Here is a 24,448-nt window from a genome sequence, read left to right on the forward strand (position 1 = left end):
GCTCGCGAGTAGACTTCCCGCGAAGTGAAGCATGTGCTCAGCACATGATTGGAATGCGAAGAGTCATGACAGATGGTGACAGCTGGTTTTCTCGAGTGTCTCACAGGTATGGCCTTCCCGCGAGATACCTGCAAAACATTCTGTTTTGCTATTTTGTCATATCTGATACACCCTATCTCTACCCACACTATATATACCCACATTACCCACATATGTTGAAGAGTGCTTTTCAGAGAGAAAACCCTAACCACAAACCCTTGAGAGTGAGAGATTGTCATACCCACAATTCTCTACACAATCCATTATGGTTTTCCTCAACTCCTACCTCTCCATTTCCAAATCCTTGAGAGGTTGATAGCCCAAACACTGACCACACCCATCCTAAGTCTAAAGTGAGGTTTTGGTGCTGTTGAGAAGTATTGGAAGAAGTCATTTGTTTGGTGGATGCAATCGGGCTGAATTGCGTGATCCGGAGAGCTAGAGAAGACAAGGCTTGGCGCAGTCAGTTGGTAGCGGGAGCTTGAATGGCTCAAGTACATGGGATAAACTACGTTGGAGGGTCTTTTATTATTCATGTACTCCAACTTATTCTCTAGTTGATCGATTTACCGCTTGGAGGATGACAGAGAGGTTTTTCGCTGAGTACTTCGGTTTCCTTTTCGATAACACATCGGCGTGTTATCTTGTGTTTGCATTCTTCTTCCTTACTCTTTTAGCTTTCATTTTACTGCTGTGATTTGTTGAATATGGCTTAGAGTAGTATTGTTGTTTGTTCACTCACATTTACTCTATTCTGCACTTAGTTTAAGTTAGAGTAAAATCAACCAAGCCGTAAGTTTTAATTTGGGGGTCTAAACAGCTCTTGTGTTTTTACACATAATCAAGCTTTCAATATCCTTTAAAAAAAGTGAAAAATACTTTGAAATCATCATTGATTTTTTTTTTATCACTATAATTCATACCACAGTAAAAAAAAACCAACAAAGAAACCTACAAATTATGAGTTCTAACATAAAATAAAAAAATAAATAAAACTAACTTCATAAATAATCAATTAGAATGTTTCATTTTTTTTTTTTTTTTTTTTAGTTCTTAAGCAAAATACATTTATGACCTTCCCAAACCAAAATCCCAAACACCCAAAGACTCAAAGTGAATCACAACTTTCACAAAATCCACCACGTCCAACTTCAACATCAAAACTGTAAGCTACAGTCATTGAATAAAAAACGCAAGCCCTCTTTCTTGGTCATAGCCCACTCATACAAATTAGGATCAAATTGTACTACAATGTTGAAGTTATGTAGATGTCATTGAAAGGTTGAAGGTAAATGACATAATTTTTTGTCTGAGTGTATTTGAGATGAGATGACATAAAAGGATGCAGGCATGTATATAAAAAGAGGTAGAAGTTCAAAGGGTGAATGGAAATGTAAAGAGTTTTGTGTGTGTGTGTGTGAGAGGAAAAGTCTTGAAACATTGAATCAAATGAAACAAATGGTAGTCTCAAAACAATGAATAAAAAATTCAATAAAAAATAGTCCTGAGATATTGAACCAAAGGAAATAAAGATTTCATTTTTTTAAATTTGTTCTTATCTCTAATATGGCATAAAAGTATTTCAATTCTCTTTATAGAACATGTCACATGGCAGAACTTCATACTCTCCAGCATATATATATATATATATATATATATATATTTATGTAAAGTTGTGATTTACAACTATATTTTATGTCAGCTTTATTCCATGACAAAAAGTGTTGTAATTGCTTTAATTTTGTTACTTGTATTTTGTGGGATTTTATTGTATTGGGTTTAGTATTAAGTTGGTGAAGAATTGAGCATATATTGGATGAACAAATGGATTTCGTGAGTGTCTCGCGAGAAGCTTATCCGCAAAAGAGCCACGTAAGAAGCACATGCTGGAAGTTGAAGAGTCATGCCTGACTGTCAATTTTGGCTAATTTAGTGACAAATTTTCTTTGAAATTTGCAAATTTTTCCTTATATTAAATTTCATTTGTATTGAAACTGGATGATTAGGAGTTGAAATTGGAATTGTAGAAGTTGGAATTTTGTTTGAGAGAAATTCCCGTGTCAGGTGAATTTCGAGCGAACATGACAATTTCAAAAAGAGAGATGCTACGTCTACAACATTTTTACAACAAATCATGGGTGGTTAGTTGTTATTGGTTCAAATTTAAAACTAACACTAAGATTACTTTTTTGCCCCAACAAAAACAACCAGTAACAACTTGCCACTTAGGATTTGTTGTAAAAATGTTGTAGAAATGTTGTAGACATAGCATTTCTCTTTCAAAAATCATTAAGTTAAAAAGTCTCGCTTGTTTCTCGCCTAACACTCACTCAAGTGAGTTGGCACTTGAGAGAGATTAAAGTCATTATTGATTATATATGTTTTTTATACTGCAATCAATTGTCATTCACAAGAATTAAATCATTAGTATAGTGATTGTTGAAAACGGAACTTCATTATTATGAGCATAACATAGCAAAACACTTCTATGTAAGAGGGAGAAAGTATACTCCTAGAATACCAAATAATGGTCCTAGCAGAACATATAAATGGTTGTAGTTTTTGTATTAAGAAATCGTGACTTGTGACTTTCATTTTGTTTATATGTATTTTTTGAGAGAGTTTCAAACTTATAACGTCTGCTCCTGATAATAACTCTTTATGGCGTCTACAAATATGTGTAGCTTTAGTATTGTTCTTTTTTATTTTATTTTTATTAAAAGTCAAAAAGTATTGTCCTTTTATTTATTAATTGTATTAATTTCATATCTTTAACTTTTAAAATCAAGTCAATTAAAAATCACTTTAGAAAGACAAAATGGATTTGATAAAATTAATAGTTGATAAATATTGATTTGAAATATAATAAACAAATTTGATACAATTCATAAGGACGAGACTGAAATTGTAACAAATCACAAATGTTTAGGAACCAAATTACTTTTTTGGAGTGCAATGAAAATGAGCAATATTTAACACCCGTGGGTCCCACTGAGGAGATTCTACGGTGTGTGACCATAAGGATAGCGATTAGATTCCGGCCAAAATGGCCAAATGGCCATAAAATTGTAAGTATATAGTTAGTAGACCCAGTTTACAAACATTATAACTTACTAGCATCTCGAGTCTCAAAGACTCGATTTTGGGACTATAAATCGAGTCTTTGAGGCTCGATTTGTATGCTTGAATCAGTTCTGATATGGCATTTTTTCCACGTGGGTGTCCACCTGGAAATCGAGTCTCTAAGACTCGATTTCTAACCCAAAAATTTTTTTAAAAATTTTAAGTCTGTACCTGCCGAAATACCCAAAACAAATTTAAGAAACCTCACCGCTACGCAGATCAGATCAGATCAGAGGGAGAGAAAGAGAAACTCACCGCTACTCAGATCAGATCAGAGGGAGAGAAAGAGAGAACCTCACCAACGCGGCCAGGGGCTCGCGTCGGCCTGGGGCTCGCGCGAGCCTCAGGCCGCGCGCGACCCAGGCTCGCGCGGGCCTGGGTCGCGCACGGCATGGGGCTCACGCGAGCCTGGGTCGCTGGTCAGTTTCTGGTTTTCTTCTTTTTTTTTTTTTTTTTTTTTTTTTTTTTTTTTTTTCTCTGGGTTTTTCCTCTGATGCTCTGGTGTTTGGTCTGAGTTGTTCTTATTTATAGGGGTTAGAAATCGAGTCTTAGAGACTCGATTTCTATGTGGTCCACGTGGAAAAATATGCCACGTAGGATGTAATTAGAGCATGGAAATCGAGTCTGTGGTGCTCGATTTATAGGCCAAAATCGAGTCTTTAAGACTCGAGATGCTAGTAAATTATAATGTTTACAAACTGGGTCTACTAACTATATACTTACAATTTTATGGCCATTTGGCCATTTTGGCCTTCCAAAGTTCAAACGTGGCACCGTCCACCGGATGAGGTCGGTGTCATTATCAGTAGTACGAATATATTTTAGTTAAATAAATATATAGGAGGAGTTACTATCAAAAGGGTCTTAGAGTATTCTCATCAATAATTGTAAAAATTTTAGCATTTATAATTTTAAAACATTACTTTTACAATTTTGAGCAACCACATCAGCTCATCTATAATCTTCTAAAATACAAAAAAGTACCAATTTTACACATTCTAACCCAAAAAACACCCACATCAGTCTTTGTAAATATGTGTAAATATACACCATGGCCGTATAAATGAACAGTAACCATGCATATAACCGTGCATATATGCACGGTTACTGTTCACTGTGTAAATAATTTTTTAATTCTTTTTTTCTCTCTCCTCTATCAGACACAACAAACTAGTGCGGCAAAATAAGAAGGAAGAAGAAAATAAACACCAAACCCCCAAACCCAGTGCCACCACCAAACACCCAACCTAGCACAGAAAAATATCCCAAAATCAATTAAAAATTAACCCAAAATCAACGAAAAAGCAATTAGAAAATCAAACTCAAAATCAAGACAAACCCACTGGAAAACCCAACTCAAAATCAATCAAAACTCACTGGGAAACCGAACCCAAAAACAGTCCAAACCCACCGGAAAACCCAGCCCAAACCATACTCAACGGAAAACTCACGTGAAATGCCCAACGAAGTCGGATCTGCCGCCCGATCTGCTTCCACTGTTGCCGCTCGATCTGCTGCCGTCGGGTCTTCCATTGCTGCCGCCGGATCTTCCATTGCTGTCGTTGGTTAGGGGTGGGAGGCAAAGGGTCAGTGGTGAAGGAGAGAGGGAGGGGCGAGGGAGAGAAGGAGGGCGAAAGCGAAAGGGAGGCCGAATCGGCTGATGGCTGAGGCGGCGGCAGCAGCGAGCTGGATCGGCAAGCTGAGAGTGAGTGAGGGAAAGAGAGAAACGGATGAGTGAGCTGAAAAAGGAAAATAGAATGAGGGAAAGAGAAAATGGGTGAGGGAAAGGGAGAAACGGTTATTAATAAATAATAATAATAAAAACAATAAATAATATTATTTAATTAGAATAGATTTGTAAAATAGATTAACTGATGTGGGTGTTTTGAAAATGTGGTAGTGTAAAATAGAAAAAGTAGGTTTTCAGTGTAAAATAAACGGAAATTTTTAGACGAACTGATGTGGTTGCTCTTAACACCTCATTTTACAATATACCAAATATCAAACATTCTATTTTTTTACAACTTCATTTAAATATTCTTTCTTTAATATTTTTATTCATTTTTTTTATTATTTCTCACACTCCCTCTTTAAAGAAAACGGGCCCACCTGAATAAAAAAAATAATATAAGTTTTACAATTTGTGAACAATGCGGTCTCAAATTTGAGATTGCACTATTCATCAATGCCAAATATTAGGGCATTTAAAACACTTGATGAAAGTGGTTTTTTAGAGTTTGATGTGTCAAATGCCAAATATTTAGCATTTGACACACTTGATGGGAATGCTCTTAGCTCAATGCTAGAGCATTTGACTGCAGATCAAAAGGTCACCGGTTTGAACCCGGTAGGGCCCTTATTGTTAGTTTTTTTTTTTTTTTTTTTCCTGTTTTTTAATTTTCTATATTATTTTCCATCTCTCCACCATTTTTATTTCTCTAATATAATTTTTTTTTTCGGTGTTCCGCTTCCCACACGATCGGTACTCATTACCATTGCAATTGTTTTTTTCTTCAAGATGACTTTTTCCTTTTTATCATATCTTTTAGGGGTAATTGCACTTTACCATCCTGTGGTTTGGCCCGTTTTAACAGTGTCCACCCGTGGTTTAAAAGTTATCACTTAACCTACCTAAGGTGGCCTCCGTTAGACCCCCGTTACCCACCTCTGCCATTTCCGTTAAAAAATCCCATTTACTATATAAGCCAAAATTAGAACCCTAAAAAGGAAGAACGAGCTCTCTCCCTCTCTTTGCCTTAGAATCCTTAAAAATCCCCAAACCCATAATCCCTTTCTCTCTTCACTTAGATTGCCAAAGTGAAATCTGAACACTTGCAAGCAAGGAGGTGTATTGAAGCTTGGGTTTTCCTCTCCTATAAATTTTCTCACCAACCAAACAAGAGTAAATCCCTAATTTTATCAACCTGTGTTCACCACGCCAAAAAAAAAAAAAAAAATGATTGTAGGCAGAGAGAGAATTGCAAGCAAGCAAGTCTTAGGTCTTGGTGTCACAGCACACAAATATCAGGGCCATGGAGCAAAGGTGCTTGATACTCGACCAAAAGATCGCGTCTCAAAATTTCAAGATATCGGCCTTCAAGTCCCAAATTGAAGGCCTTGATGCGAAATACTGTTCAATATCGCAAGATTTGAGGTGAGTGAATTTAATTTTAGCCTAGTCTCCTTCACACTCTCCATCAAAGTTTCCAACACAAGCACATGCTCCTAAAGCTTCAGCGTCGTTGCCTAGTACTCCACCTGCTGAAGCTCCTGGACCGGCTCAGAATGGCGCTGTTTTGAATAGAGTTGGGTTCGCTGCCGTTTGGATCTGGGTTCGCTGCTATTTTGGATCTGGGTTCGCTGCCGTTTTGGATCTAGGTTCGCTGCTGGATCTGGGTTCTATGTTTTTTTGGGTTTAGGTGTTTTATTGTATTTATTCATTATTCATTCATTCACATCATGTGATGTTTTATCATGGTATTGACTATACCCATTAATATAATTCACCAAAAAAAAAAAAAAACCTATTAATATAATTTCTTCTTTATTCTTTTAATTCCGCAATTGGTGTTAAATATTGTGAAATTTTTATTTTTGAAAGTCTAAGGAAACCAACTTTATGGGTTTGAATTGCGATTACACGGAAATCAATTGGTGCTTGAGCTCAATAAAATATAACACACAAAAGGATCAGGTTGCTTTATATATGAGGTTGCTTGCAAGTGTTCAGATTTCACTTGGCAATCTAAGTAAAGAGAGAAAGGGATTATGAGTTTGGGAATTTTTAGGGATTCTAAAGTAGAGAGAGGGGGAGAGCTCGTTCTTCTTTTTAGGGTTCTATTTGGGTTCTAATTTTGGTTTATATAGTAAAGGAGATTTTCTAACGGAAATGACAGAGGTGGATAACGGGGGTCTAACGAAGGCCACCTCAGGTAGGTTAAGTGATAACTTTTAAACCACGGGTGGGCACTGCTAAAACGGGCCAAACCACAGGTGAGTAAAGTGCAATTACCCCTATCTTTTAACTTCTACAATTTCTGATACATTTCAGCTTCATTTTTCTCCTCTTCCACAAATGCTTTAAACCAATTTGCTAATTTTAAAACTCAATCTCATTGATATTAGGACATCACCAGTTTTTTTTTTTTTTTTTCCCTCCCCTTTGGAAAAGCATTGATTTTTACTCGTCTTTTCATATATATGTCCACATTCTGAAAGAAAGGCTGGTGAAAATATTCCTTCATTATTTGATTGCATTCTATTTCAATTTCATTACAAGTGCCTCTCCATGGTTCATGCACAATTTTACTCTTAAGATATAAACAGATACAACAACCAGCAACAACCAAGCCCCCCAAAATTAATATAAACAAATCAATTATGAAAATATACAAAAACGAAAAAAGAAGAAGAATAAAGTAAGTCAAAATCTCAGCCGAAATGGTCTTCATCATCTCCGGTATGTTCTATACATGATACTCCATTACCGCTTGCTGGTCTTCTCCTTGCCTATAGCAGAGTTTCCCATATGTTAGAATTGGAAAGTATCACAAAATTTTAGTAACCCTAAAATTGAATTTATAACACAACTCACCAAATATACTTGATTTTAAAGGGAACCGAAGAGATGATCCTTTTACTCTTAGCTCCCTTAATTGCTTGCTTTTACTTTGTTTCTCTATTTTCGCAAGGCCGTTGCTACTTTCTCCTGTAAAAATATCTGTTCCTTTCTTTACCCTTTCATGATAAACAGCTGGCGGTGCAAGCCTCAACTGAGGCATGTGTTCTATTTGAACTAATCTCTGGTCCTCCTGCAAATTAGTCAAGATCTCAAACTGCAGCAGCCAATTCACATTTAATTAATTTTCAATGTTTGTGAAGTCCAGGAAATGGAAAAGATAATGACAATTATAAGTTGATGCTTACCCGTGAAATTTGCTAAGCCCATAGAAATTCTCTAATGCATCACTTTCATGGGGGTGTAGAATACTAGTTCCATGTGATTGTTGTGGCCTGGACAAAAATTTACTTACTAAACCATTTTCTGCAAGAATCGATTTATTTCTTGCTTTGTGAGATTTCTTCTTTGGCATACAAACTGGGCATCCAGATGAGGCACCTCTACTTGATGCCTCATTTTCCGGAACTTCACATTGAAGATGTGTTGCATGACCACAATTAAAAACACAAATGCTAAAGCTAGAAGAATTCTTCGAGAAAAGGCAATTACATATACAACATATAGGACTCCGGGGTGCATACGCGTGAGAGGCCCCCTTCTTAAGTAAGCTCATGGTATAGAATGAATCATCCTCTATTAAGGATTTGGCAGTGTCCTAAAACAACAAATTAAATAATTATAATCAATAGAAAATTTTATACTCTGCAATATTTTATAATTACAGTGGAGTGAGTCAGCCTTATATCTAACTTTAAAAAGAAAGTCATTTATCCACTAGAATGTCAACAATCAATATGCACATGCAATCAGAAATTACAATCAAACTAAAATATCACTATAAGTGTGCTTGAGCATTGTACAAGAGTAGCTTGTATCTAAAACCAGATGCCTTGATGCAAGTTTGCTGCTCACTTCAGTGCAGCAGAAATACTAAATGCAACGTGCCATGCAACCGTTTGCAACAATTATATAAGCAACTTTCAAATTCTTTGCATTAGCTATGAGAAGACGTTAATATCCCAAAGATGGGAGAGGAGTTCATTCATGATCCTAAACAAAGGTCCTAGAATCGCACTAAAGAACTCAAATTCACAAGAAGAAGCTTTATGACCTAATCATGCATGTTGGGATAGTTAAATCTCAACAAAGATGCAAAAATAATTTCCATTATATAAACTAATGCAACAAGTATACACAAGGCTGACCACATGACTAAAGCAAATGAAGAGTTTAAAAAGTATATATACCAGAATTTGCCTTTCAAAGCCATATATTCCGAGCATGCCCAGTATGGTAAGTTTAAAATCACCAAATTCCTGGCTGCCATTATCAGAGAGGAGTTTTGAAATGATGGTTGGAAGGCGAACATATCCTATCATTCCCTCAACAATCTCTTTGATGAACTGAGAGAACAATTTCCTCAAGATATGAGCCCCTCTGTGCGATTTTGATATTCTCCAATTAACTATGCATGCTTCATCCTCATGTGAGACTGATGATTCGGTCAGCAGTGGAACATGATTTTCTCCTCTAGATACCATTTCATCACCATATGAATCCATTAAAGGTTCACAAAACCTGAAATGAATTTTTGTGAAGAATTAGCACTATTTATTATTTTTCCTGCATATATATATATATATATATCTTAATTCTTAACAATATAATAACTTCCTCCTAAGAGAAGTTGCTTATTTAGCAACTTTATAAAGAGCAGAACAGTTGTTAACATGAAAACAAACCAAGTGAAACTAAGCATATGGAAATATATTCTCAGTATCTTTCAAGGTCACGTAAAAGCCAAACAAACCATACATGATGACAACCTGAGCCTTAATGACATATTCAAGTCTTTCCTAGTTATATCCATCCTTGATGATTTTCTAGAAGCTACTATCTCATTCAATCTCCACTCTGACCTGACAAAAATTAAAAATAAGAGAGAGAGAGAGAGAGAGAACCCTACTCCACTACCTTATTTTTAATCTTTTAGAGGCTACCTTATCCTGGAGCAACTGCAGTTCACCATTTCAAAACCTTTTGTTTTACTGAGAAGAAACTCTTTAATGTAGGAGCAAACCAGAAGTTATTTCAATATTTTATTTTAGATTTTCAGTGGATAATTTCAGATTGTAACATAGTTATTTGATTGGTATTGGATTAGTATTTGAGATTGTTTAGAATTATCGGATTAGTATTTGAGATTGTTTAGGACTATCGGATTAGCATTTGAGATTGTTTAGGAGAGTTTATCCTTATCATTGTGATTCCTGGAAGCTGCATTTAAAGCTGCAGATGATTTCTTTTGTATTTTCAGACTATGATTATTATTATTCAGATTATTTGCAAAATTGCATTGCGTTTGTTTGGTGGTGAATCCAAACACCTTAGGTGGGAAGCCTAAGGTTCTACTATAGGACTAATCTAGGTGGGAAGCCTAGGTTGTCCTGCATCACTCTTTTATATTAACTTGTTATTTTGTATTAGTGTAAGGGTATTTTTGTAATCATACTATTTCTCTAATAAATATATGCTAAGGTGAGGAACATATTAATGTAACCCTAATCTCTCATATTTTACAACTCAACCATTATTAAGTTAGAAATACAGTACGTCTTGAACCCACACCTTATCCTCCACTCCATTTTTATGGGGGGAGGGGGAGGATGTTCCAATTGAGCTAAAGTTCATTGCTACCATTTCACATGCAATGCAAATAAATCATATAAGCTCACATATCTTAGACTGCATTAACTACTCATAAGAAAATATTGGTAAACATATTGGAATTGTACAAAAATTATTTAATATTACTACCAAAGTATATGGATATCAGTCATTTGATAGTTTTCAAGTTCACTTGGTAAAAAAAATTTATATAGTTTCCAGATTCTTGGAAGAATCAAAATTGGTGACTGAAACTTGCTAATGTTTCATACCAATCACATGAAACCCCACCCCCACCACAAGACTCACACACTAGCATAAATATGACATAAAACATATAATGATCAAAGAGAAACACCAAGTGCTTAGGCATTAAGAGGAGCAATTAAATCCAGGAAACAAGATTGAGGAACAGAAGCTTAGTATGAGTTTGTGCCACAATTAAACAAAAAGAATAGAGAGTAACATTTTTTTAGTACAGAACATAACAGTTCGTAGAACTTTATGTTCCTCAAAACAACATAATCATAGAAATAAATGTAATTTCTTCTAAATCTTTTTTTCTTTTCTTCTCCTTTTTTTCAATGATAAGTTACACATGCACCCAATGGAAGCGCCAGTTGAGCTATAGCTCATTGGCATTCTCAATTTTTTGTTTCTTAAAAGAAATAAATGCAGTGTCATAGAATATATGTGCTTCTGGTAAAGTACCAATATACCCCTCCTGTTTAATTGCAAGAATAGATCTACTCTATTATATAACAAACAAATGGATGTCTGTCATATAATCATGATAATCAATTAATCAGCATGAGGCAAACTGCTATAGCGGATGATTATATACTGCTCCAACGATTTTGCAATGAAGAAAACTTACGGTAAATCTACCATAATAAAGAAAGCAAAAGAAAGATCGATGTTCAACTTACGAGTCAAGAAATCTGAACCAGAGCGTCTCTGACTCCTCAGGGTTCAAGCGAGGGGTGTTCCGCTGACATAATCCAATACAGGCATTCAATATATTGCGTATTTCATTCACCTGTAAGAGAAATATCAGAGGTAATATAAAGTTGTAAAACAATTGTACACACACACACACACACACAAGAAGCTTAAACATATCATCTCATTAAAAGTCATATCGACAGACCTCCTTCATATTTAATACAGTCCTGAGATGCTTTGTATCAGCAGCAGAACTCAAAGCCACATCAGAAACCACATTTCCAACAGCAGTATCAAGCTCAACAAATTTACTGTCAAGGCCTGAAAGTGTAAGTAAAAGAGCACTCCCCACATCACTAACCCTTTCTAACAAGAAGGCAGCAGCATCTATAATGCCATATTCCTGACACAGGCGTTGACAGTGTTCCACACGATAGCTATCAAAGGTCTCAAGGAATTTGAGAACTGAACCAGGTTCATACTGACATAATAGCTGCAAAAGTGATATGCAAAACATTCAGTACCTTAGGTGCTATCACCAAATAGAGAAGTGCTACCAGGAAATCTGAGCAATAACTAAAACTAAAGTAAGCCATTAAGAGGCCATAACAACAACCACCCTTTATGGTGCAGAATCTGCATAGTCTAGAAATATGTATACAAGGAGTATGATATATGGCCCAATGATGAGCAGACTGATGAAACAAGATCTTATTAGTTTATTGCCAACCCAAAATCATTGTCACATATAAAGTGGGGGTGGGGGAAGGCATTTAGAGTTGACAATAGCTATATAACAAGAAGTTCAAAGACCATAGGATAAGACTGAACAAACACATTCATTTGACATTGGGGGGAAGAAAACATTCAACCGCTTCATATTTCAGTTTAGGCTAAATTACATCTTGGTCCCTCCAAGTTTGAGTTTGTTGTGAGTTTCGTCTCTACAGTGACACTATGAGAGATTTCATCCTAAAGTTTCAAACTGTTATCAATGTGGTAGTTCCAATTCCTTTAACCAAGTGCCATCAAATGTCATGAGCTGTATGTAACACCAAAACGTTGCCGTTAATGTTTTAGTGAAAATTCCATATAAAAAAAAATAATAATTTGTGAGAAAAACTATATAAAAATGCTATAAAAAAGAAGAAGAGAGAGGAAGTTCGAGGGGAAAAGAAAAGAGCAGGTAAATCCAAAAAACTCAGAATTTTAAGGAAAATAATACGGTAAATTTCCTAGGCGTCATATTCTCTAACATCCTCGATTCCCTCAACTCCAGTCCCAGAACCTTCTTTGCAGTCAAGTTTTCCCTTCTCTTCGCCTAGATCACCTTTTCTTTGATTCTTCTTTCTGTCTCTCATTCAATTCCATCTCTCTCACCATCCTCACTGCCTTCTTCTACACCAAGACAAATTTCTTGATAGCTCTAGGCCTTGCTTCAGTTCAAGTGGATTCACATCTAGAACACTTCAATAGTCCTTGTGCTCCAATTCCTTTTGTTCACATAGGTGCCTTCAGCTGCTTTTATGCTTTTCACTTGGACAAGCATCTTCTTGGTTGGTATGAACAATGCCTTGCCCTTTTCCCCTTTTTCCCTTTTTTGGGTGGGGAAGGGGGTAAATTCTTAAAATTATTCATGGTAACTGCATATTCTGTTGCCTTTCCTGCATACCTTGAGTTTCATTCATTAAGATCAAGCAGGATGTGAAGTACCATGGCAGAGAGGTCCTGACAATAACTTTAATCCTTGGTTTGCTAGCAATTTGTTTTCTTACATTGTCTCTAACGGTATCTTTTTTCTTTTCAAGAATCTTTTTTTTTTTTTTTTTTCGTTACAAAAAATTTCACCAAGATGACATATAGTTTGATGACACTTAGTGTGTGTTTGGCAAAAATTATATTTGCCAACTTATTTTACTATTCAGTTTATTTTTGCTACTATTCATAGGCCCCACTACACTTTTTGGTACTATTCCTAGGTCCTACTGTACTATTTCAGCTAATTTTTACCTTTATCTACAGTATTTTCAGCAAAAAGTTTTCAATTTCAACAAAATAAGCGGATCCCAAACAGACCCTTAACTGAGTTAGACAGGGGGCTATACTGACAACAACCTAACACTTTTCGGATGAAATTGCAAAAAGCGGAACTATAGGGACCAAAATGACAAGAAGTCTGAACTTAAAGGGAGTAAAATGAATTCTAGCTCGAATTATAAATATAGTTGTAAAAGTGCTCACCTCCAGATAAAGCTCAATCATATCATCGGTCACTTCAACCGGATCATTACGCATTAACTTGGGGAAATCAGAGATTTTTTCCAAGTAAGCCTCAAGTCCTTTTGACTGATCCTTCAACCTTATTCCATCAGAAGGATCCAAAAAATCATCTCGTCTTAAAGAAGAAAAATTGAGAGTGCCAGATAAGTGAACCTCAATGACCGTTTTTAAATAAAGGAATAGGCTTCTTGGATGAGAGCGGAGTTTAGACAGGATATGCAAACCTTCTTTGTTGAAATGACCGATGAACAACAAGAATGTTCCCTCTCTGCAAAGGATAAACAAATGCATGAGATTGCAGAATAAATTAATTTCTGCGCAACAAAAGATCATATGTACCATTTAAACAAGATCCCCAGATAACTTCAAAAAAAAAAAAAGCATCACCTGCTTAAATCAACCAGCTCAGGCATACGAGAAATGACCGTTGATTGAAAAATAGCATGTTCATTATCACTCAGCTGTAATAATGTTTTGTTGATAAAGGAGAAAGCATGAATGGGTTCATCTACATCCTTCATGTAGCTATCCAAAGCAGCAAGATACTCATGTCTGATAGTATGAATGAAGCCACAAACCTATAAAATTACAACAAAGTTAATATTACAGGTAAGAAAAACAGAGGATTTCTAGATTGCAGCAATATGCTTCCCAGGTAAACACATAAGAAATATATTTAAATATACCTGGTAAAATTGTGCTTTCTCACATAGGCCTAATACAGAAGAAGCATTCCAGTCAATCTCAGGCACTACTACTAGAAGGGCAAGCACCTGCTTCTCCCTTCTTGTTGAAGTTATGTGATGTGAGGAAACACTAGTTGGAAAATTATTTTGTGATGTCAAGTATTCTAAAATCTGACTCAGGACACTTCTTGAGACATTAGCTCTTCCACATGCAACATAGTATGCTATAAACTCAAACATATGACCTATGTCTTTCTTAGAAGGCCATTCTTCAACCAATCCACTGACATCTTCACTATCTGACCTCTCTGTTTGGGAAATGTCCCTATTAAGAATACAAATAAGAGAGTTCACTGTATCTTGGACCAATAAATTTTGACATCCATTGTCATTCTCTATTTTTGGCTCCGTATTTTTATCTGCTGAATCATGCGATGAAAGTTTGGGTTTTGGGATTTCATCTTCTACAAAAGCACATCTCAGAACATCTAAAGTAGCTTCAGTATCTAAGTGTAAGAGATGATACAGGTTCAGGTATGCTCCTCCAGATGATAAGCTTGAAACAGCTTTTGAGTTAGGGGCATCAGAATGTTCTAACAGAAATTGCAGAAGTTCTGTTCTAAGAGATGGCAAGCATGTAGGGGGCAGAGTTCCTTGTCCTGCAAAAGGGAAACTTTTGGCTTCAATGTTTCTAAATCAGTTCCATCCTGCATACATTGAAACGAAGCTGTACAAGTGATACAGCTTCAAAACATGTGGATTGTAAAAAGAAACAAGGTATTCTTGCTTTGATGCCTCACACTCATTTCATAGCATCTAAACACGATTTAAGAATTATGTATACTCCCATAAACACTAAAAGATGAAACCAAACAGGTTGCCATTCTTTATCAATAGTAAGTTGTATAAAATAAATTTACCAAATAGAGTCATAATACTGGTTTCAAGCTGTACAATGAATTGGCTTATTAGAAAAAGGCCTTGTTCTTCCAGAGTCAGTAACCAATACAGATATATAAATATATATATATATATATATTACTGAAAAAACAAATACAGATACTAATATCACCACTTAAAAACCGCACATTTGAAAAGATAACAGTAGCATGTTTAAAGAATGAATCCGAATTTGATAAGGATGTGGTGCAAAACCCATGGTTTTCACCATCCAATCAATGCGACATCAGATTTGTGCGATAACAAGCATAAGCCCCACTACACACAGTCCAAATCACATTAAAATCCTCAAATTAAAAATAAATAAACAAAAGCCTTTAGAATAGAGGAGTCGCTGACCACATCATAATTGTCACAAGACTGCAATCCAACGCACCCAATAAGTACCAATAACCATCACTGACCACCACACCAGGACCCTCCACCATATCCATAACATGAAACAAACCCATTAATTCCGGCTGTCGCCCTGGAGAGATGGCTGAGGTTAACTAGAGAGAAAGGGGATTTGGAGCAAGTGAGAGAAAAAGTGTGATTCTGAGGAGGGTATAGTGTGATTCTTGGGAACTTGGAATAATATGGGGTGTTGAAGAATGCAATGGGAGGAACAGTATGATTCTGATTCTGACAAGGCTTATGAGGATGAGAAAAATGGAGTTTACAGTGGTTGGGTTTGGAGCAGGGAGATGGCAATTGCAACAAATGCTTGCAGATTGTTATGGAATCATCAAAAGGTTTTTTCTATAGAACGAAATTCAGGCAACACCAAGAACACCAACATAGATCCAGCGACTTCTCAGTGTGTTCAGAGTCTTCAGATGACAGTAATTTTTTTTATCGGTTTGTTTGTTTTCTTAATAAATATTTGATTATATTAGCTTTTAATGGGTTGTTATCATATGTACTAGTCACTATGCTTTCATTTTAAAAATCTGACACTGTCAATATTTTATTGGAGGGTGTAAATAGGGTCTTTTACGTCACATCCTTATTGAATTTAATCTCCTAAAGAATTACATGAGAACTGTAAGAAAGTAGTAACACAGCTAAACAAAAATATAACACTCTGAGAAATTAGTATGACATGTATACGTACAACATAAAATGGCCAAAACAAATGTTACAAGATAAACAGTCACATATATTTGGTTTTCTATAATTTAGTCAATTCAAGATTTATAGAGAAATTTTCACATACTTGCACAAAGGATCTTCAAACTGATCAATTGGAAAGTGCCACCAATAATAACTCCTTACCTGGAGGAAAAGCAAGACCTGAAAAGCAGTATTTTAGATAAACAAGCATCCGGTACCTGTAAGCAAGAACAAAAGGCAAAGGTTAACAATACAAAGTGGTAATAAAAAACCAACTATAAGAAGATAAAACATAAATAATGGTATAAAAAAATATAATCCTGCTTGTAACACCTTTCGGTACGATTACCATAAGACTGCAAATAAGAAAAAGTGGTAAAGCAGTTCTCTCTCTCATTTTAATTTATTTTTGGGGGGCTAGGCCCCAGTGGGGGTTGTGGTGGGCAACCAATCTAAAGAAAATGAACATTTCAAGTGAGCCATCCAAGACATCTTCTAAATTTCTATCAATACCATATTGAATAAAGAAACCTCTTTTCAACTAAAGATATTCCATATAGTCAAATGCCTCAAGAAGTTTTATTCGATCAAAATTTTAAACCACCTTTCCCCAGAAATATTTCATACTATCTCTTTTTCTTCCCAGTAATTATTTACACTACCAACCAGTAGAGGAATAAGCCCTCCCTGTTTTCCAGCCCTATCTGATGGAAAATTATCTTATAAGACTTACCTGATACCTCTCACAACAAGTGAGACCCACACATGATGTGAAAGGGAGGTCTCATGAGATACCTTTTCCTATCTGTTACTTTTTGCTCATGGTTTAAAAAATCATAACCAAATGAATATGAAATTTTTTTTAATTGTAACGTCTGAATAGCATATGCCCCCAAATGAATAAATCTTCACTAAGGCACAGTTGAGATACAAACAAGCCAGAAGTGTGCTTTTGATGCAATATTAAACAGTTTTCGTTCGCGGTTTAGAAAATAAAAACCGACTTAATAGGAACCTTAAATTTGATGAATAACACTTCACTAAGGCACAGCTAAGATACATGTATTTCCAATGAGAACAAAAATACTATCACAAAGTAGAATAAGAAAATTAATGTGAGGGAGAAAAGGGGAAAGGGAGAAGGAAGAAGCAAGCTTGCACACTAATTGAAATTTGACTCCAAGTCTCCAACTCCATGCCACATAGGCCCAGATGGAGCCTAATTCAAACCAGCTGATTGAAATCTTTTAAGATTAGGGTTATTTGCAGCCCCTATAAAATTACATTCTTAATATTACCTGCACATTGATTACAGTTCCTTAAAAGTAGACAATGTTTCCCATAAATATTCTTCTAAATAAGTGTGCGTTTGGCTTTAAATTAAAAAGCCAGCTCATTTTACTATTCAGCATATTTTTACAACTATTCATAGGCCCCACTGCACTTTTTGGTACTATTCATGAGTCCCACTATACTATTTTAGCTAACTTTTACCTTTATCTACAGTACTTTTAGCAAAAAGTTTTCAGTTTCAGCAAAATAAGTAGATCCCAAACAGACCCTAAATCCAGTCAATTTTTAAATATTGACATGACAACATTCATAGAAGAGAAGCAAACTAGAATGAGAAAACATGATATTAAAAAATCTTCCCTATTCAATGAATAAGAATACAAGGAACACATTATACATACCCAAGGGCAGCAGCACTGTCCTTTTGACTATTTCGCAAGACCACCAACAGCTCCTCTAAAGGAGCCCTAAAATCATCCAATCCTTTATTGAAGAGATACACCAGAGCACTATATAATCCATGCTCTCTACATAACCTAACAACCTACAAGGAAAAATAATAATCATTATCCAATCAAGTCAATAAATCATAACAAATAAATTTACTCCAACAACAAAAATGATTAACAAAGGTTTTGAAGGTAAGACCTTATTGAAATCCAAAGAAGAGATATCCATGTGAAGGACGCATTGTTCAACTCGTTGTAACCATCCTTTGCTGCTGTAATGTTCTACAAGTGCTTGCATAATCTAACAAAATAAAACGGAAAAAGAAAAAGAAATATCAGAATTTATGATTAAGCTGCCAATAAGGCTAAGCACTGGGACATCAAGCTATACCTCAGGAGGCAGTGATCCAAGCATGTCCTTCAATATATATGGTTCCAAAAGCTCCAAAAATGTGTCTGAAAAATGTAATGAAACAAAAGGTAAATCACCGAAAGAGTAATGTCTAAGGACTGCAAATATGGAAAAATTATTGCAAGTGAAGGGCTGCTATATATATATATATATAGAATACACACACTTCACAAGCAATTAGACCACAGCAGACACTAACTCAACCTAATTTTGTACTAGCAAAGCGTCAACACAGAATACATCACTCTCAAGGTGCTAGGAGAGCTGAATAACACTTGCACCCTTCCTAGTAACAAACCCAATCTTAAAAGGCGAAGGTATAATAGAATATAGCATTAGAAAAACTTCATCACAAGGAAAGCTCTCTAAGCAAACAGTCTGACCTTCAAAGTTTGTTAAACTTTCTAGCCTCATGTTATGTAGTTACGGCTATCACAAATTGAGTTACCAAGTTTCACTTAAAAAATGAACTTCAACCTGGACATCAAAGATCAAACTGCGTAGTAATTGAAGCATTCAACACAAGAAGACTCAGAGATGTAATGATACCTCTCTGTTGTACCGCCACAAACTTGGAGAAAATTTCATCAAAAAGGATGTCAGTCCTCTTGATATGAACACAGAATTCCACAGCAACTCCACCAACACGAGTGTATTGCTCTTTTATTTCAGAGTGCACAGAACTGCTTCTACTATTTGGGTTGTCCAGTGGTTCCATTTTCTCAACTTGGTTGCAAAATGCCACCAAAATATAAGAAAATACTTCATCTACATATGACAAAAGCAACTCCACAAGGTAGGGCATTATGGCCTCCTGTACAGCATCCAAGGTTCTAGGGAGGTCAATAACACCATGTGCCTGGCCATCATAAAGTGTCATTGACATGTTCAGTGCACCCATCCAATCACCCGCTTTCCACAGAACCTGAATCTGTTCCTTCCATGGGAGAAGGCAAGAAACAGCAAGATGCATAGGACCAAGGATGTATACTGAAGCTCCTCTTACAGCTATGCAATTGTGAAAAGCTTTCTCAGGATTTCCATAGATATTAATAAAGTGGGTATGGTATGCAACAAGATCATCTCCACCATAACCATCCAGAGAAAAACTTGTTTGGTGAATCATAGTTCCATCCTTAGCAAACAGACAGAGTTGTCCAGTTGATGTAAGAACAACCAGTATCTGGTCAAGTACAAAAATCTCATTACATGCAAAGCATTTACAATTATTTACTAGGCACCCTGCCTAAATAACACTATTTAAATACAACAAAAGACAAATCAACAATATATGAATAACTAAATACGTACCTGATCATCCAACCAAGCCACACCTATAGCTGCACTGTCAAGAGACCATTTCCCATATACTTTTAGCTCTGATTTGATTAACTTTGCAACCTGAACTTTTCGGTCCCAAGCAATTGCGAGCAAGTAGACTCTCTCTGATGCTTCTACAGGTACGTTTTCTGTAACAAATTCATATCTTAGAAAGATGAAATATCTCAACATAAATGCCCAAAATTTCACTCAATGCATACCACTAGGCAAACTGCGTGATTGTGTCATGCATTTCCACGCAGTATAAGGCATAGAACCCTCTTGAACCCCATCTGGCTTAGAAAGCTGCGAATAGACTTCCAAAGTAGGAGTAAGCCTTACCTGTAACATGCAAATGTGGCTTTAACACATTTTGAACAAGATATAACCACTAAGAAGAACAACATCAATTCACAAGACAAAAGGTACATGGAATTTGTGCAATCATTTGAGGGCTTCATACCACCAGAGCAGTTTGATGGGTGACAAATATGACCACACCTTCTTCAGCTAAAGAAGAGCCTTCATTAAAGAGTTTCCAGCCAGCATCTCCACCTACTACACCTCCCATCATACTACCAAGACTGCTGGATGAAACTGCATTGTTTCCCTGAGAGGACAGGGAAGCACCTCCAGAGAATTCATCAAAAAGGACCGGTGAAGCTGATAGCACAATTCCCGTTTTTTGTCCATCAAGAAGACACTATTTCAAGTAACAATATGATCATTAGTTTGGAGATGATGTCAACTCACAAGCATATTATACATAGTGCCACAATCATAAATCACATATTGATGCATACTAACGTTTTACCTGGGTTTTGATGGAGAACCTATTGAGCAAGGGAACAACTGAGAAAGCATGCAACAGAACGAGACCCTTACTATCACCAGTAACTGCTTTAAATTGACGAGTAACCTGAGAATCCTGCCCCAGAAATAACGTATGTACTACTGGTGCTGTATGCTCTCCAGTAATAACTTTTGCTGATGATGATCTCTGCACATCCCAAACAGTTATATGACCATCACCATAACCAGCTAAGAGCAGGTCCCCTTGCTGATTAAAGCACATGGAAGTTACAGGGGCATGAGACCTATCCCCTTGCAGACCGAGCATCGACATCTGGAACATAAACAGCATGGTTTATTGAGTAAAGTTATTTCTGTCGTAACTACAACGTGGCTCATAGCAAAAGCAAATGTACTTAGAAGCTTCACAATTTAATTAAGCATCCAGATGTTTGCATACTGAAATTACCATAAAAAGCCAAATTCCTCACTTAACATGTTCGATTTCTGTAACAGAAGAAATTTAGATATTACGAATCAATGGTATCTTAACGGATAACCATATACTAAGGGCATATCTGAATAAGAACTTTGTTGAGGAAGTACCAACACACTCATGCTAAGTATGCACATTATATTTATGTATATAAGTCATCCTTACAGAATATACTCATACTAAGTACACACACCAAAGGTTTTTCTTTTTTAATTTTTAAAGCTGATACATTGTGTTTCTTTTCAATAATATCAAGTTATTTGTGTATGGAAGTCATCCTGTACAAAATCAAGTATGTACTGCTGTTTTGTGTGAAATTCATTGGGGCATTTTAGAGATTGAAATAAGCAATTAAGTTGATACTTAATAGAAACATAGAATCCTGAAGGAACATGAAAGGCTAACAAGAAAGAGCAATATGAGCAGATTAATGCAAAAGTAACCTTTGGATCCATGTGGTCAGCATTATAACCGGAATATTTACTGGGCACAACAAGAATGACCCCTTTTGACATTCCAATTGCAATATAATTAGTATGAACAGCCAAAGCTTGAGGGGAACCATGATCTCTCCTGAATGCCTGAGAAGAAATGGTCCTTGTAATAGCATTATCCGCATCAAGATCAAAGTATCCTAATGTGGTTGATCCTCTCCGTACGCCCTCAAGCCTCATTGGATGAGCAGCTGCACTCTCTTCCCAATGCAAACCAGTAGAAGCATGCTTCTTCTCAAGCTCCTCAGCTAACTCCAATGGCTTCATAGAAGCAGCCCGGGATTTCTTCTCCGCTCTTTTACTAATCCTCCTGCTCTCCAATTGCCCAATTCTCTCTTCCGCAGGTTCAGTAATATCACTCAATGAAGTTGCGTCATCATCATCGCCACCACCCACCTCACCATCTTTCAAAACATTCACTTGTTGCTGTGTTTCCAATGCCTCAATTGTCGATTCCTCCTCTACCTTCTCTTCCAAATGATCAACTTTGTCTTCTTCTGAGTTAAAAATTTCAGAGCTCCTGTCAAGCACAGAAGCATTCTCATCTACATTTACTTTGTTTTCGTCCTCCTCAACACTTACGGACGAAGAAGGCTCAATGATATCAAAATTAGGAACTGAATCAGCACTTGTTTGCAGCAATTCTTCATGATTACTACTAACCTTTAATCCATCTACTTGAACCACATTTTGGGCTTCGCTTTCGACCTCCATAGCACTAGAACCCTCATTCCCAATCACACCTTCCAAAACCTCATCCTCTTTCGCATTAGAGCTCAATTCATCTGAGGCCGAGACCGAAGCCGCATCGGAATCTTCAAAAACCTTCTGGAACTGGAAGGCAGCCCTCCTCGACTTGATCGCGGCGGCGTGCGGGGTCGGGAGAGCACTGGAGGCTGCCACTGCCGCCGCAAGCGCTGCCCCCGGCTTCGCATTCGATCTCACACCGTGGAAAAGCGACGGTAACGGCTTCGAGGAACCGGGTCGGGAGTGGAGCGATGGGTGATGTTGGGCCGGTATGGAGGAAAAGTCTGAGGAGGGTTGTTTAGTTGTGGAGACCGAAACGGTGTCGTCTTGGTCGTGTTTGGGATCGGAGATGCGGGAGTAAACGGACGGTGGAGATGAGGTGGAGGAATCGGAGGCATTGAGGATTTCGTCGATTGTACGGCGAGGGATGGAGTTGAGGTTGTTGTCGTCGTCGTCACTGGTGAGAGGTGAGTTAAGGAAGGAGTCGAGGTCGAGTTCCATAGCCAACATTATCACCGCCACCTGAAAATCAAAGGCATCAAGATCAGAACTTGAGTAAAAGTGAATTCTGAATGCTAAGAGAAAACCCAAGTTTGCTTTATTATGCGGTCAAACAATTACTCAAAAACAAGAACGGAGATAGAATTATAGAACAGATGATGGTTTTACAAGCAGAATGAAAATGGCTTTACATACAAACAGAGGACAATAATCTGCACACCCACCTTGCACAATAGAGCTGCCTTGGCTTTGATTATCTCATCTATTGTCCTACTTTTACCTCTCTCTTTTTTCCAGAAAGTAATGATCTTGGCCGCCTTTGATTCTCAGAGACCAAATAAAATTGAGAGAAACTGATTACGGTTCTCATGGGCAGGGGCAAAGAGAGAAATAGAAAGAACGAGAGAGAGAAAGACCCAAAAAATTGAGAGAAAATCATAGATGACGTGGGTGGTTTTTAACCGTCATTTGCCACGTGTCATTTCCCTAGATAAAAACACGAGGGAACTAGAGGATTCCAAACAGGAGGGAAGCCGGACCCTACAAGATTTCAACCCTACAAGATTTAATATCAAATCTATGTAAGTATATAGTTTTATAAACATATAACATTATACTAACCTCATAGCACGAGCTTCGCGCATACAATGAGTCTTTTTTTTTAATTTTTAGTGGTCCTATTTTATAGGAAAAAAAAACTGTGTTTTTTTTATTTATTTTATATATATATAGTTTTTATTTTAAAATTTTAATTTATAGTAAATAAATCAATTTGAAAATTAATAAGAAAGTGACCTTATTTTTTAGATAATGTTTTAATAGGAGTTAGAGTTGCATTTTTACAGGATTGTCCTTTAATTTTGTCTCTACTTAAATATAAGGGTGTAGGGGTATTTTTGAACTAAAAAATGAGGAATCCAAACAAAGAAAGCCCTTTAAATAATAGTATAGATATTTAAATTAAGTATCATGCTCACAATTTTATTCATGAACTCATTATTATATTTGTGCTTGAATCCTTTAATTGTTGAATCTAAAATTGGGCTTAATCTTAACTCGTTGGTTAAATAAATGAATACAAAACAAGTTTTTTCCTAAATACAAACTTGACTCATTTACAATCTTAGATATCTAGAAACAAATTGATTTTTTTTTTTTTTTTTTTTTGGCAAACTAACCTAACGAGTTAACTTTACTTACCTATTTAGACTGTGACTTAAAGTTAAGATTTTCATTCCTCCCAAAATAATCAGTTTTAACATTTGCTATAATGATTCACTATAAATATATTAAATTATTAACATATTTTACTTTAAGTGAAACTGTATTTGCAAATAATTTTTTAAAAAAAAATACTACTCCAACTAAAGCTTAATTATCAAATTGAAAATTAAAAATAATAATTTTATTATTTATTTTAACTTATTATATAATCAAATAATTTTATTATTAATTTGGTTTCATACTA

The 24,448-nt window shown here is 36.2% G+C and overlaps 2 protein-coding genes across 3 annotated transcripts in view; one reads left to right on the plus strand and one right to left on the minus strand.

Moving 5' to 3' along the window:
• The window catches only part of LOC126702704 (MLO-like protein 1), a 98,830-nt gene that overhangs the window by 49,291 nt on the left and 25,091 nt on the right, over positions 1-24,448 (plus strand). The gene's annotated exons all lie outside the window — the stretch shown is intronic.
• Positions 7,387-23,366, minus strand: LOC126702700 (uncharacterized). The gene is given in 21 exon segments (XM_050401521.1): positions 7,387-7,671; positions 7,757-7,997; positions 8,089-8,100; positions 8,103-8,498; positions 9,091-9,421; positions 11,440-11,549; positions 11,661-11,948; positions 13,697-14,003; positions 14,123-14,313; positions 14,422-15,080; positions 16,639-16,694; positions 18,171-18,313; positions 18,418-18,519; positions 18,610-18,674; positions 19,180-19,813; positions 19,942-20,099; positions 20,172-20,292; positions 20,414-20,653; positions 20,765-21,076; positions 21,682-23,001; positions 23,205-23,366. Coding segments are annotated over 20 exon segments (5,700 nt in total). The 5' UTR covers positions 22,990-23,001; positions 23,205-23,366; the 3' UTR covers positions 7,387-7,645.

Source organism: Quercus robur, chromosome 10 (genome assembly GCF_932294415.1).
Source record: "Quercus robur chromosome 10, dhQueRobu3.1, whole genome shotgun sequence".
NCBI classification, from domain to species: domain Eukaryota; kingdom Viridiplantae; phylum Streptophyta; class Magnoliopsida; order Fagales; family Fagaceae; genus Quercus; species Quercus robur.